Source organism: Epinephelus fuscoguttatus, linkage group LG22, assembly GCF_011397635.1.
Source record: "Epinephelus fuscoguttatus linkage group LG22, E.fuscoguttatus.final_Chr_v1".
NCBI lineage: Eukaryota > Metazoa > Chordata > Actinopteri > Perciformes > Serranidae > Epinephelus > Epinephelus fuscoguttatus.
The window spans coordinates 7,183,964-7,197,915 of NC_064773.1; the positions used below are offsets into that span (position 1 = coordinate 7,183,964).

At 39.9% G+C, this 13,952-nt stretch overlaps 2 protein-coding genes across 4 annotated transcripts in view; both read left to right on the forward strand.

The window, feature by feature from the left end:
• The window catches only part of dclre1c (DNA cross-link repair 1C, PSO2 homolog (S. cerevisiae)), a 126,997-nt gene that overhangs the window by 21,893 nt on the left and 91,152 nt on the right, over positions 1–13,952 (forward strand). The gene's annotated exons all lie outside the window — the stretch shown is intronic.
• The window catches only part of lamb1b (laminin, beta 1b), a 44,955-nt gene continuing 39,428 nt past the window's right edge, over positions 8,426–13,952 (forward strand). The window contains exons 1-2 of the mRNA XM_049566793.1: positions 8,426–8,556; positions 8,971–9,146. Coding sequence (XP_049422750.1) covers positions 8,523–8,556; positions 8,971–9,146 — 210 coding nt within the window. The 5' untranslated portion in view covers positions 8,426–8,522. The remainder of the gene's footprint in view (positions 8,557–8,970; positions 9,147–13,952) is intronic.

Consider the following 13,952-nt stretch of genomic DNA (forward strand, 5'->3'; position numbering starts at 1 on the left):
CTCACCCAATGTCAGCTGGGATAGGCTCCAGCCCCCCCGCGACCCTCAAGAGGATAAAGCGGTTAGAAAATGGATGGATGGAGTTTGGACGCCACAAACACAGCTGGAAATCTCCCAAATTCTTGTTAAGAAATACTCATTTTTGGCACCACAAACACGGCTGAATATGTCCTGACTTCTCATTAAAAAGACCTGATTTTGTCGATACTAACGTGGCTTGAAATGTCCCATTGTCCAATTAAAACCACCTGGTTTTGTCACCATAAACATGGCTAGAAATGACCCTACTTCCCTTTAAAAAATACCTGCTTTTGTAGCCACAAAGGTGGTTGGAAATGTTCCGACTTCTCGTTAAAATTACCTGTGTTTCTTGCATCAACTCAAGTTAAAAGAAGTGGGAAACTGTCAGGATAAAGATTTTTTTTTACATTTTTCTTTTGGCATTAAAGTTATTTTATTTTATTTTATTTTACTTACACCAAAGACAGGTGTGCTTGATTGAAATGTTTTCTTTTCCAGTCTATATCTGTATTATTAAATAATTTCTGTGATCATTTTTTCATTGTTGCTGCAGCAGCAGCAGAACAGAAATAATGGGTAAACAGACAAAGTAAAAATTAAATTATAGGTATAAAAAATAGATTAATAATAGAAATAAAAAAATTGAAACTACATGGTAGTGTCAGTGGTTTGATTAAAAGCAGCAGTGCATGTAAACAGTGTGCACCAGACATAATAATATATAATATGACTGGGCAGTTTGCTAAAAGTGGAAGACAAGTGATTAACAGGAAGACGAACATTAGAGTCATGACGAGACAGAAGCAACAACAAAACAATAAAATCCTCTGTGACATTTATCAGAAATTACCTTGAATGGCAGCTTGAATCTGCTTCTGTTTTTGGTTCCTTTTCTTGCTCATGTAAATTGACAAGATAGAATAGGAGCCCTAACACAAACTACAGGTAGACTAAAATTAGATCTGTGTCACCGGGCAACTTTCAAAATCCTGTGAGAACACAAATTCCCAGGTGTGACAGCACCAGAGCGGAGATGGATATCCAGTAATGAACGATGAGCTCATTAATGCTGCAGTTTGCACATAGAAGGTGAAAAAACTGAGGAGAACATCTGGATGAAATAGTAAATGAATAAGTGACAGTATCAATTTTTTATAAACACATAACATAAACATAAGATATTCACACCCTGCAGTTTCTTTTTGGGCACCAGACAGGCTCTAAGTGGTTTTCTGATTAAACACACTGCAGCACAGATGCTGTAAATCCCAGAGTCTCCACATCTCTGCAGGTCAGCTGACTGAGCAGATGACTGTGTGATGTGGAAACAGATGTATGTTGGGGAGCAGAGAGTTCAAACACATGAAAAAACTATCAGGAAAAAATCTTTCTTCCATACATTGTTTTAATTCCCTGACCAGACTGTGCTGACTCCTTCATCGTCGTCTTCAAATCAAATGAGCCGGTGGGATTGATCGTTCACGAGCACACGTGGGAAGCCGTAAGTGAGAAACACATCATTATCGAGCTCTGCGTGAAAAAAGTAGCAACCTGACGCCTCCAGTGAAGTGCTTTTCACAACTTCTAATTGTGGCATATGGAGCCACTGAACACTGTCGTACTGAGGGATGAGTTATAAATAAACATGCTGAAGATCTCAGACCAGTTGCATCTGATGCTTCTTCATAACACTTTTGAGTATCATCTCTGAGAACAGCAATCAGGAGAGCATCTTCAATTCTGATTAACTGACAAACAATATAAAAACACAAAATATAGTGTGTAATTTGGACAAGTTCAGCCTCTTTGCAAACACGATGAGACCCAAAGGATCAACTAGGGTTGCAACGATATACCAGTTTCAAAGTATACCATGATTTAAAGGTTGGTGGTTATCATACCATGTACATGCATTTATCAGTACAATGATATAAATTCTGTAATAACGTGATACTGTGAAACAGCGACCATTTCTGAGACGGTTATCATACCAACACATTCTTACTCCAACCTCATCACATACTGACGTTTGGTCATGGCCTTTCCATGTCCACATACGACGTCCAAGGTACCCTGGATGTGTTGGTTGTTGACATTCTGGCACACTGTGTCAAGTTCAGCCTGTTACATGCATTGTCTTCTTTCAAAATACACTTCTGTTTTCACAGGAAATTTAATGTGCACATACAGTCTCTTTCAAAATAAAAGTGCTACATCGGTACAACACCACTAATTGACTTTTTTTTTTTTTCCTTCAACAACATAAACATGTGGTTGGGTTTAGGAAAAAAGAACAGGGTTTGGCTTTAGATTCTTACGGGATGTGAACACCGCTCTCTCGGGTGAAAGTAGGTGTTTGCTGGACCCATCCGCCACCAATCCAGCCCGCCCCAATCGGACTTTCGCCACCTTAACTTTCATCCTTGTCCTGCCGCGTTTCCCCTGACGCCGTTGGGCGCTGTTAAACTATCATCGCTATCATGCCAACGTTAAAGGATGCCTTTGTTTGGTGGTTCCTGATGACTTCAGAGGGCGACCGGGCTCATTGTCCCATGACAATCTCATACTGTTGCAACCTAAGGCTCAACAGAAGCAAGTTCAACCTTCACTATCTGATTTTTTGGCCACTTGAGGGCAGTGGACGCAAGACATGACACAACATTAACATGCAAACAGTTTATTTACATCACAGCGGAGTATCATTCAATTAGAGTCGTGTTTTGTCCACCCAGTCTTGGGTCTGACGAAGAAAAGCCTTCTGGGGCAAGGACCAATATTTCGGCAGTTAGCCAGCTGATATTCAGGCAGACTTCCTCTTCTGTGTACTACTCATTTTCATATGATTGCTATAAACAGATTTCTGATGTGAATGCAGATTTTTAAAACAGCTAAAATAAAGCTAAATCTTCGTCAGATCAGTTGACGGGTTCAGAGACTGCATTTTGGACAGTGCTTTCCACCTCTTTTTCTTAGTGGCCACAAGCATTGTGTAGGAGCTGAGTTGATTACTCACAGCTACTGAGGTGTCTAACCCAGTCTGACCTGGAGCATCCCTGAAACTTTAAAAACATCAATGGCAAGCAAGGATGACATTTGGGGATGTGGGGGAGCTTTTAAGGCCCTGCCGGGGATACAAGTGGCTGAAATGAGTTTGGGCTCAGCCTTAGAGATAGGGTGAGGAGCTCGGACATTTGAAGGGAGCTCGGAGTAGAGCCGCTGCTCCTTCATGTCTAAAGGGTCAGTTGAGGTGGTAGGAGGCCCCGGGGCAGACCCAGAACACGCTGGAGGGATTACATATCTCATCTGGCCTGGGAACACCTTGGGGTCCCCCAGGAGGAGCTGGAGTGTTGCTGGGGAGAGGGATGTCTGGGGTGCTTGCTTGGCCTGCTGCCCCTGTGACCCGGCTTTGGATAAGTCGTTGAAAATGGATGGATGAAGAGCAATGGTCAAGATCACTGTGACCTTGCATCCGTCTCGTTCTCGTGAACACGATATCTGACAAATGCCTTGATGGCATATGTTCAGATTTGGCAAATACATCCACCTGGACTCAACGATGAACTGATTATATTTTGGTGGTCTAAGGTCAAGGTCACCATGACCTCACATGACATGTTTTTGGCCCTAACTCAAGAATCTTTAAGTTAATTATGACAAAAGTAAGATATAATAGTAATAATATAGTATATAATAGTAGTAATATAGTAAGATATAATGATGAAGTGTTGACATGATATATCCAAAAGGCCGGAGCACAGCTTCACTGTGACATTATAATGTTCTGCATAAAACACTTTGCGGCCATTACTCAACGTCATATCTCACGAACAGAAGAGGAGACATTTGTTCAGACACTGAACTGGTAACTCATCTTGAGTGCTCACTTTGAAACTGTGTTCCTCTGTGCTGCCGGGGGAAGATGCGTATGACGCATCTATGTTTTCACAGCCATGACACATAGACCGTCATACTTAAAAGTGTAGGGCCAGTGACCAAGCAGCTGTGTTTGATGAGTTGGGGGTGAGAACGTCTCGTCTGTGATTGGCTGATAATATTAATGACAGACTTCGTGTTTCCATCCGACCGCACAGGATGCTGAAAAGAAAATGTTCTGTTCCTGTGTTACGTCTTAAAAGTACTTTTCACTTTTCACCAACCTCCTTCCTCTCTGCTCCTGAATATTAAAATGACTCATGCCTCCCACACATGCATGACACACACGTGAACACACACACACACACACACACACACACACACACACACACACACACACACACAGAGCTACACTCACCTGAATTACAGGGAAAAGCAAAGTGACTCTCAGAGCATAATTGATTGTTCTCAGCATTTTCAGCAGGAAGTGAAAATGACTTCTGGCCACATGCTGAGAGTTTTTCATCAAACATTTTCAGTGTGCAGAGTTTAATACAACTCCTCTGCTGTTCGTTCCATTGCTTTAATTAGAAAGAAATTTAAAAGACGGAGAAATCGAAACACTCTTAACTTCATGTCTCTAACTCTCTGTGAGCAAGAATTATTTTAGAGGCACATTTTGGGTCTTTTAGGAGAGGTGCAGGTGACACACAGGTGTACATTATCGTTAAGTCTTCACGTCTTTGGATAATCATTTGGTACTCTTTATACTGCTGACACCAACAGCACCATCTTGACATCAACCTCACTGCAGTTGAGCTGATTTTTTTTTTGTAACTCTTTTTCATTTAAGAAACAAAGAACATGAGGTCATCATGTGTGTTACTCAGTCAAACCACAGTAAAATTTTCACTTAAATCCTGGCCCTGGCCTACAGTGTCCCATTTTTCTCAACGGTGTTTATACACAATCCGTTTTTCACAACATTTTGGGATTTATACTTCTGCAGCAGACCCTGCACACGTGGCCTACGCCGGTGTGAGCATTTATACTTGTGCAGTGGTGTGTCTTTGTCGCTCTGCAGTTACACCTCCAAAACACTAGTCAGCGACGGAGGTTTCTGTGAAGTGCTGTAAAGTTTAGTTGATTCAAAACACACATTAAACACACATTAAACATGGCTTAATAGAGACAATTTCAAACACAAGTACACAAATCAGCTTCACTATAACTCGCAGCATTCACAGACAAACACTTGTCTTTATCTGGACACATTTTCCCCACAAATACAACATGCTAATGTTATTAGCACAAGCCTATGGCATTTTACATTGTATAAATTAGCCTAGCGGCTAGCGGACTTTTCCTCTACTCATATGAAGCCAGGGACAACAGCAATATTTAACGAAGACAACGTTACAAAATTCAGCTCCATTACAACTCACAAGGTTCACTGACAAAACAACTGTCTTATACTAAACATGTTTTCCAAACAAATACAACATGCTAACGTTATTAGCACAAGCCTATGGCATTTTACATTGTATAAATTAGCCTAGCAGCTAGCTGACTTTTCCTCTACTCATATGAAGCCAGGATAAATCACACACAAGACTTAAAATGCTATTTTTGTTATTGTTTCTCATCTGTAAAATTAAAGTAAATAAAAGCTTTGTTTCCACTGAGGGAATTATTGGAGGATCAACTTAAAACCGTTTGTGAGTTGTAGAAAATGAGAAGTCTAAATCCATTCCAATTGTTAGTTTAACTGAAACTTTGACAGTTTTTCTGTCTGACTTTCATTCCTCCAATTTCTTTAAAGCCTTTTTCTCAATCAGTTTCTTACTGTGAGCAATGTTGTTTTACATTAACACACAACTCTCAGTGCAGCAGTCAGGTTAATGAATATTTGAATCAAACTCTGATAACAATACTGACAGTCAAACTTATTTCAAACACAGTCCTTAACTTGGTCTCTGTTGCTAATTATAGCCCACTTAATCATGAACATACTTAATTTTTAGTTTGTAGACATTTGAGTGCCGTCTGTGATGTTTTTTGGAGCTGCCACTTCAGCAGTCTGTTGTGTTTTTCTGACAGTTTCACCTTTATGCACAGATGTCTTCAAATAAAGAAAATCAGTGTTAGTGGTCTGGGAGGTAAAATAGTTTTTGAGCTTCAGTGATGTCTGAGCCATAGTAACACATAAAGATATTAAAGCAAAAAGGGTATGAAAACACGAGGCAACAATACAGTGTTTGATCTGTGGCTGTTTAAAGCTGTAGTTCCTCATTACCAACACAGGGAGGCAGTGTTGTCTGAAAATGATCTCCAGCTTTACCAGCCTCAACATTACAGTGATAAACACATTATTGCATCAGTGATTATAATCCAGTGATACATTATTCTGCATGACTACTTTTACTTTTGGTATTGTAATCATCAAGTAAAATTTTGAGTGCAGTAACAGAGTATGTCTAGATTATAGTTTTGCTATTTTTACTGAAGTAAAAGGTCTGAATACTTCTTCTGCCACTGCCCATATGTCAGCATGGTGCTATTTTCTGCAGATTTAAAGAGTTATTTTTCAACCTGGATCCTGTTTCCCCATGTTTTTGTGTCTAAGTAACTTATTAGGGACAACTATATTTGATATTGAGCCAAGTCCCAGTGTCTTCAAAGGAGTACATTGGACATAGGAGTCTTAAGATGTCGTCTTGTTTTGTTATACAGTGTGCCAGTAAACCCGGAACTCCGTTAGCGCTTTTAGCACACCGGTTCTCTCGTCTAAAAGTCAATACGTTTTTTGAATTGGATTTTGGTAAAATGCCTCAAATAAGGTCTGTGGTTAACAAAAGCTTAAGCGAGTTTCAGGTTTGTTCTACGACATAAAACACGTCAGTAAATACCCTACTTGTGAATTTTGAAGCTTTTACGTGTCGTAAAAAAGGCGGTTGCTAACAAGTTGCTCAATACGACTACAAACCCTGTCGGGGACATTAAACGTCATCACCCCCGAACAGGCGAGAGTGCTGGCAGTCCGCCATTACAGCTTCTTTTTTAGCTTAAACAGTCCGATTTCCCCATTATACAATGTTTTTAAAATAAAGTGGCTGAAATCAGTTGAAAGCTTAGTGGCGGTGACGTCAAGAGTCATGCGACCGTGGAGTAGTCATGTAGTCCGTTAAAGCCTAACGTTAGCTTTTTACTTCTGGCGATTGCATTTAAGCTTCAAATGCGGTATGAAAGGTGTTCATATGTGAAGATTATCTTGCTGAACAAAACCTGTAAGTATCATAAACTTGTGTTAGCCACAGAGCTTATTTTCTGACATAATCCAAAATGCAAAAAATCACATTCACTTTCTCTTCCAGAAACCAGCGCGATGCTAAACTTCTGGGTTTTGACGTCAGCCCTGGCACACTCTGTTGGCAGCCAGAATAGACAGAGTCATGGCTCAAAACCAGTCGCCACTGCCCATCAACAAAGACAACTATGGTTAAATGTGATAAGACCAAAGGACTGGACGGAGGCCATCATCAAAAATGCTCACATGTGCAGCGCACACTTCATATCAGGTTAGGGAAAAAGTATTTCCTGTTGTAGGGATGAATAAGGTTATGTGTATTAAGGGTTATCATGTCCACCTCATCAGAAACTGGGGAGGGATTAAGAGGAAGATTGGATTTCCTTGGAATGCTAACTTTTTAGTGCATTAGCTAACGTTAGCTTCCATAGCAAAACAACAAGTGTGGTTCTCCTTTGTGAGATTGGCTTCCTGTGACACCATCCATCCACTGAGTGAGAGCATACGGGTCGGCCAGTCTGGTCCCGTTGGTCAGTGTTTACTTTTTCAAGTAACACTCACAGTCCCGGAGAGTGAGTGACCTGATGTGGTGCGTTGGTAAATACAGTCAGAAACTTAACACTAAAATGAGAGCCCTGTTGGTGGAAGAAACGGAACGTTATGTTTCCATGAATTAACAAGCGGTTACATTAATGATACATTCACTCAGCTTGGCATTCTGCCAATCTGAGAGTGCGGTGCTCTGAATAACCGAATGGTACATTCAGACAGCACTATGAATTTACGAAGAGTCCAGTTTGTACACTTGAAACTAATATTTCTGAACGCACCTCTCACATCATCTTCCACCATTGTCTAAAACAAGCCAACAGAACTTGCCAAGTAGCGCGAACTACTGTCTATGGAGAATTGTTCTGCCTCCAGCGAAGCCCCGCCCACCCAAAAACGCCATACTTTTACTAGCAGTAAAAAGGTCTGTGGGCTTCAGGTTGAAAATGCTGAAGTTACCCTTTAACTGTAGAAAATTAGTAATGCAAAAAGAGTCGTTTGAGGTCATATAAAAACTTTATTGCAATGTATGGTAAAAGTCACCCTCTGGGAAGTTATTTGTGGCACTATCCACACTCCATACACTGTGGAGCGCTTACATGGGCACTTTCCACACCCCATAATTTTGGACTTAAACTAGAAAACTCCCTCTGCCTCCGACTTGACTTCATACTCACACACAGAGACACACACACTTTTAACACACTCTCTCAGCTGCAGGACGCAACAAACATCATCGATAAGACGTGTTGTCAATGTTCCTCACTCGGATATGTTGCTCGTTATCTACTTTGTAACAGCTCTGGGTGAGTTTGTGTTTTTATTTTTACAGCTTTGTGTTAATGTGAGAACTTAGTGATGGAGAATAATCTGCTGGAGCTGCCAAAACAGTTCCTCCTCACGTCTGCAGCAACAACACATGTAACGAGATCCATATGGAAACCATTATCCATTAGATTTACCAGGGATTGTAGTGTTTTATAAGATGGGGGAAAGTAAAGCTGCTCCAGGACACTCAGATAATTAAATCCAACTTTTTACCGCTCACTCTTTGTATCTGCAGAGAGTCCATGTGATTTTGATTTAAAAGAACTAACCGCAAACATGCTTTCCTTCTGAGCTGTGCAATTAAAATCAAAGCAGCTGCAGTGATGAGACACAGCAGATCTGTTTTATTGGAGACTCAGGACTTTCACTAACATCTGTATCCCTCCCTGCAGCCCTGTGGTGTCCCGTCAGGGCGCAGCAGCTGCCGGAGTTCGCGGATGTTTGCACCGAGGGCAGCTGCTACCCCGCCACAGGTGACCTGCTCATCGGCCGCGCGCACAAGCTCACCGCCTCCTCCACCTGCGGCCTGAAGCAGCCGGAGCGCTTCTGCATCGTCGGACACCTGGAGGTAAGAAAACTCTCTCAGCTTGTGACCAGTCAAGTAACTCAGAGCCTCATGGGTGACTAAGTTTTTGTACATTATCTTATCTAGAAGATAAAGTTAATAAAGCAGTTTTTATCCATATAAATATGTAACATGAGCCTTTATCAAAGCATAACATTCATAGGTAAATTTGTTCTGGTGATCCTGGCCTCTGCTGAAGAAGTAAACAAGCAGTGGTAAAATGTAACTGAGTACATTTACTGTACTTAACCGTAAAACTCCAATTGATAGCCCGGGCTTTTATTTGTTTAAATGACTGAAATCAACAGGCCTGTATTTGGGACAGGCCTTTAATTCCTTTCACACAAAACTGTCAGGAAGATCAGGAAATACAAACTTTTATTTAAACCAGTATAATTATTACTTGTTTAAAAATTAGGCTTCATCTAGCTAGACAGACAGAGAGCAAGTTAATGGCACCGAGCATACCGACACAACACCACTTTATCCTGTTAAAACAACACTCACAACTTGGATTAACTTTTATGAAAACCCCTTTTGATTCTTTTGATCTGAGGACCCTTACAGACTAAAGGAATATGAATAACTTGCAGGGTAATCAAGGCATGAACATGTGATTTAAGGCACGAAGAACTTCTATAACCAGAGCAGGCCTCTAATTGAGACAGGCCTTTATTTGTCAAAATGTGTAGCTACACTGGGCTGGTAAAAGGGACTGGGTGTTCAATTGGGACCAGGCTTTTAATTGAAGTTTTAGGCGAAGTACTAACTTGAGGTACTTGTTTTTTACTTAATTGTTTTCTTTTGATGCCACTTAAGAATTCTACTCCACTGCATTTAAGTAAGGGATAATGTATAGTGATAACTCCCGACAGGGGAATGGAACCCAGTCTTTTAGCACGTTGGTGGCCCATGCTGTGTTCTTCTTTGCGTTTTTTCGTGTCTGTCCACTTCAGTCTGGTCAATCTCAGAGTCTTCTAGTTGTTTGTGCCGGTCTGCTCCTGACGACCCTGCAATTTTCTCTTCCTCTTTTATTTTTTTTGCTGGGGACATGTCATTGTTTAGCCGAACATCAAGCGTTTTGTCCTCTCCAGAAAAAGCGATGCCCTGAAAATGCTGCATTTTGCCATTGCGATCCTGTTTGGCCTGTGTGGACTAACGTCAACTGATTTTGATGCTCCTCAGTCTAAGGCCGTTGCTATGGCGTCCCTAGCAACGGAGCAGCAGAGCAGTGGTGATACCTCAAGAAATAAATACCGCAGAATTTTGTTGATTGACCAATCAGAATCAAGTATTTAAGAGTGCCATATTCTAAGATGGAGATATTAGCCATGTTTCCATCAGCCTGTTTAGATGCTCATCTAGAAGTATCGCATCGGAAAATTATGATGGAAACGCCAAAATTTGAATTAAAATCCCCTGATTCGCACAAACTAAAATACGCTCGCTTTAGCCGGGTTTTTGATTGATTCGTAAAAATGTTGATTCGCAGAACTGTTAAGTCTGACGTAGCGCACCTCTCTCCATGGTGATATCCACACTCCGGGTCGGGAAGGCGGTAGTGCATTTACAAGCTGGTTGCCAACCGCCAGAAAACGTAGAAGAAGAAGAATGCGAGACTTGTTTTGTTTCCGTTTCTGCAGAAAACTTGCGCAAGTTCGTAGTTTTCACCAAAGTCCGTACATTTAATGGAAACACACAGGATTCGTATTTCTTTTAATGCGCATTTCCCAATGATTCAAATCACTTTTGGATGGAAACATAGCTATTGTAATTCTTACTTCACTACAAGTGCACTCTTTTTTTTTTTTTTACTAATAAAATTATTATTACAGTTAATAAATTACGTTTGTTTCATTAATGTGTTTTCGTCTGCTGGCAATTTACTTTAAGAAGTTGGTCAAAATTAACTTTTTTGAGCAGGATGGAATTCAAATAAATAAGTTAGATTATCTTACATAAAATAATTTGACCACTAAACATAAACATAACTTTTGGATAAACATTAAGTTGGTTTAACTTAATTAAGTTTTTCAAGGTCAAAGCAAATCGTGTTGGTTATATTAAACTAACTTTGTCAGATTTTAAAAGACTCGTAGGATTGACTCAATAATGCTTGAGCTGGAACTACTTCAAAAGATTCATGCAGATTGTTTTTGTCAAGTTAAGTCTGTTTTGTTATTAAACTAACCAACAGTTAATACCAGTACATCTAAAACTGACCGACAGAAAATTACCTGGCAACTATTTTGATAAACATTTAAGTCGTCTTTTCGTTTTTGGGTGTTCTTTTGTTTTTGTTAGATTTTTTTCTGTATTGAGAACCTTTGTTTTTAAAACTTTAAGTACATTTTAATGATGACAGTACTGAATATTTTTTATTTTTATTGTTCTTTATTGGTTTGTCTAATAAGCAGAGTGAGCTCCGTCGTGTCCTTGAACTTGCACTTGCACTGTTGTTTGATACAGCAGCTACACACAGTGAACGTTTCTTCGGAGCGTTCTTTGGTTCTGCGTTTGTCTATTTTGGGGCTTCAGAGGGCAAGCATGCAAACTTTATTTTTATGTACAAAACTTTCAAACACAGCAGTTACAAGGTGTTTTATAGGAATAAAAAGGTGGTGAGAGAAGAGGAGACGATGTATGGAACAAGTAATAAACAACTGTTAGTTAAAATTATAAATCAAGACAGAGAATGAAGAAATGATTTCATGTATTATTGTATGGAAAGAACTTTTCATCCACTGGGATCATAACGATTATACAACATGTATGAAATGCATCTCATGTCATTGTAAGACAGAGAAAGAGACTCTCAGTGGTCACAAAAACAAGTATATAAACTTATCATTTCCTAACATTATAACATCACATTAAAGGAACTTTTACTATCAATACAACATTTTGAGACCAGAAATATGTTCATTACACAGAAAATTGTAAAGTAAAATTAAATATTTCCTCACATTGTTTACTGTTTCTTTTCAGGTAAAGCCTAAAACATTCCCCGCTTTCATGATGTTCAAAGTTCAAAGTCTTTCCGCTCACTGTCAGTCAGCAGACTGTATATACTGAACATATACTCTCAGCAAAACTATTAGGCATGCATTATGTGTACCACCACCCTGTGCATACAGTATACAGTGACCATCTAATCCTCACATATATATAGTTCTGGTGTCCTGTTTATGTTGTTAATATTTGTTTATTCTGTATCCTCACTGATATGTACCCTGCGGTACAAACATCCTGTTGCTAAGACTCCAGAGCAGAAACATCTTTAACAAAGGCATTTTATACTGACTGATTGTATCAGCAGCACTGTTTTGCACAGTTCATGGCATTTTAATGACCGTGACTTATTGCTCACAAATTCTTGCCATAGGAAAGGGCGGATGATGTCAGCCATTAATCCCGCATTATATTTAAGAGTCTGTCCGGCATATAGTGGTATGATTTTAATGATAACATATGGTTTAAGCCTCCACAAGTGCTTGTTTTCTACTCATTATCTTTTACTTTGGTTGTATGAAAACCCAACATAAGTCTGTGTTACTAAACAAGGCTGCAGCTACTGATGATTTTCATCTTGTTCGTCGTTATTGTCTTGCAAGATTTGCCGAGGCCAAGGTGACTGACATCTTCATATTTGTTTCATTATTTTTTTGTCCGATCAACAGCCCACAACCCTAAAGATGTTTACTTTACTGTCCAATAAGACGAAGAAAAAAACAGTTAATCCTCACATTTGAGAAGTCAGCGTTTGGTATTTTTTAATTTCCTTTGGTGGATGTGTTCTGCCTGAACACTATTCTGAAGAAATTCTTAGTATCAGTGAAACTGTTGAAAGTTTTTCTTATTATATTATACTTAGTCTTAGAGGAAAAAACACAGCCCACTGACGACCTCTCTTCAAAACCAATGAACAACAAAACTGGTTGTGATTTAGCAAATCATTGGTGTGTTTCCAACAACTTTATAGGCTCCAAAAGTGTGTGTATTGTGGCAACTCATTGCGGCACAAAAAGTGGTTGTTTATAACCTAGACATTGCTGCAATCCTGCCAGGATAGTCACATGAAAAGCGCTTGTTTTTTACCGGGAAGTTGCTGCCTTTTCGTCTGCGATACTGGCAAAAGAACTGATTGTTTTAACAGGAAACATTGCTGCATTTCCTGCGAGGATTGTCCCACAGATGAGGTTGTTTTTTTCCAGGACACTGTCATGTTTCCAGTTGGGATCCTGATGAAAAGCGGCTGATTTTTACCGAGAAGTTGCTGGCTTTTTAGCTGGGCTACTGGCAGGAAAGGTGGTTGTTTTTACCAAGACATTGCTGCGTTTCCAGCCGGGATACAGACATGAAAAGCGTCTGTTTTTTCAGGGATATTGCTGTGTTTCCTGTAAGGATAGTGCTACAAAAAGCTGTTGTTTTTAACGAAATGTTGCTGCTTTTTTAGCCGGGATACTTGCAGGAAAAGTTATTGTTTTGACCAGGACATTGCTGCGTTTCCAGCCAAGACGGTGCCACAGAAAGCGTTTGTTTTTTACCAGAAGTTCATTGTGTTTCCAACCAGTATTCTGAAATGAAAAGTGATTGTTTTTACTAGGATATAGCTAGGTTTCCAGCAAGCATACTGCCGCGATATCGCTTTGTTTGCAGCTGGGATGGTGCCACAAAAAGCAGTATATTGTTATTGAGAAGTTGCTGCTTTTTTTAGTTTGGATACCGGCAGGAAAAGTGGTTGTTTTTGACCAGGACTTCGCTGCATTTCCAGCCAAGATACTGGCACAAAAGCAGTTCTTTTTACCG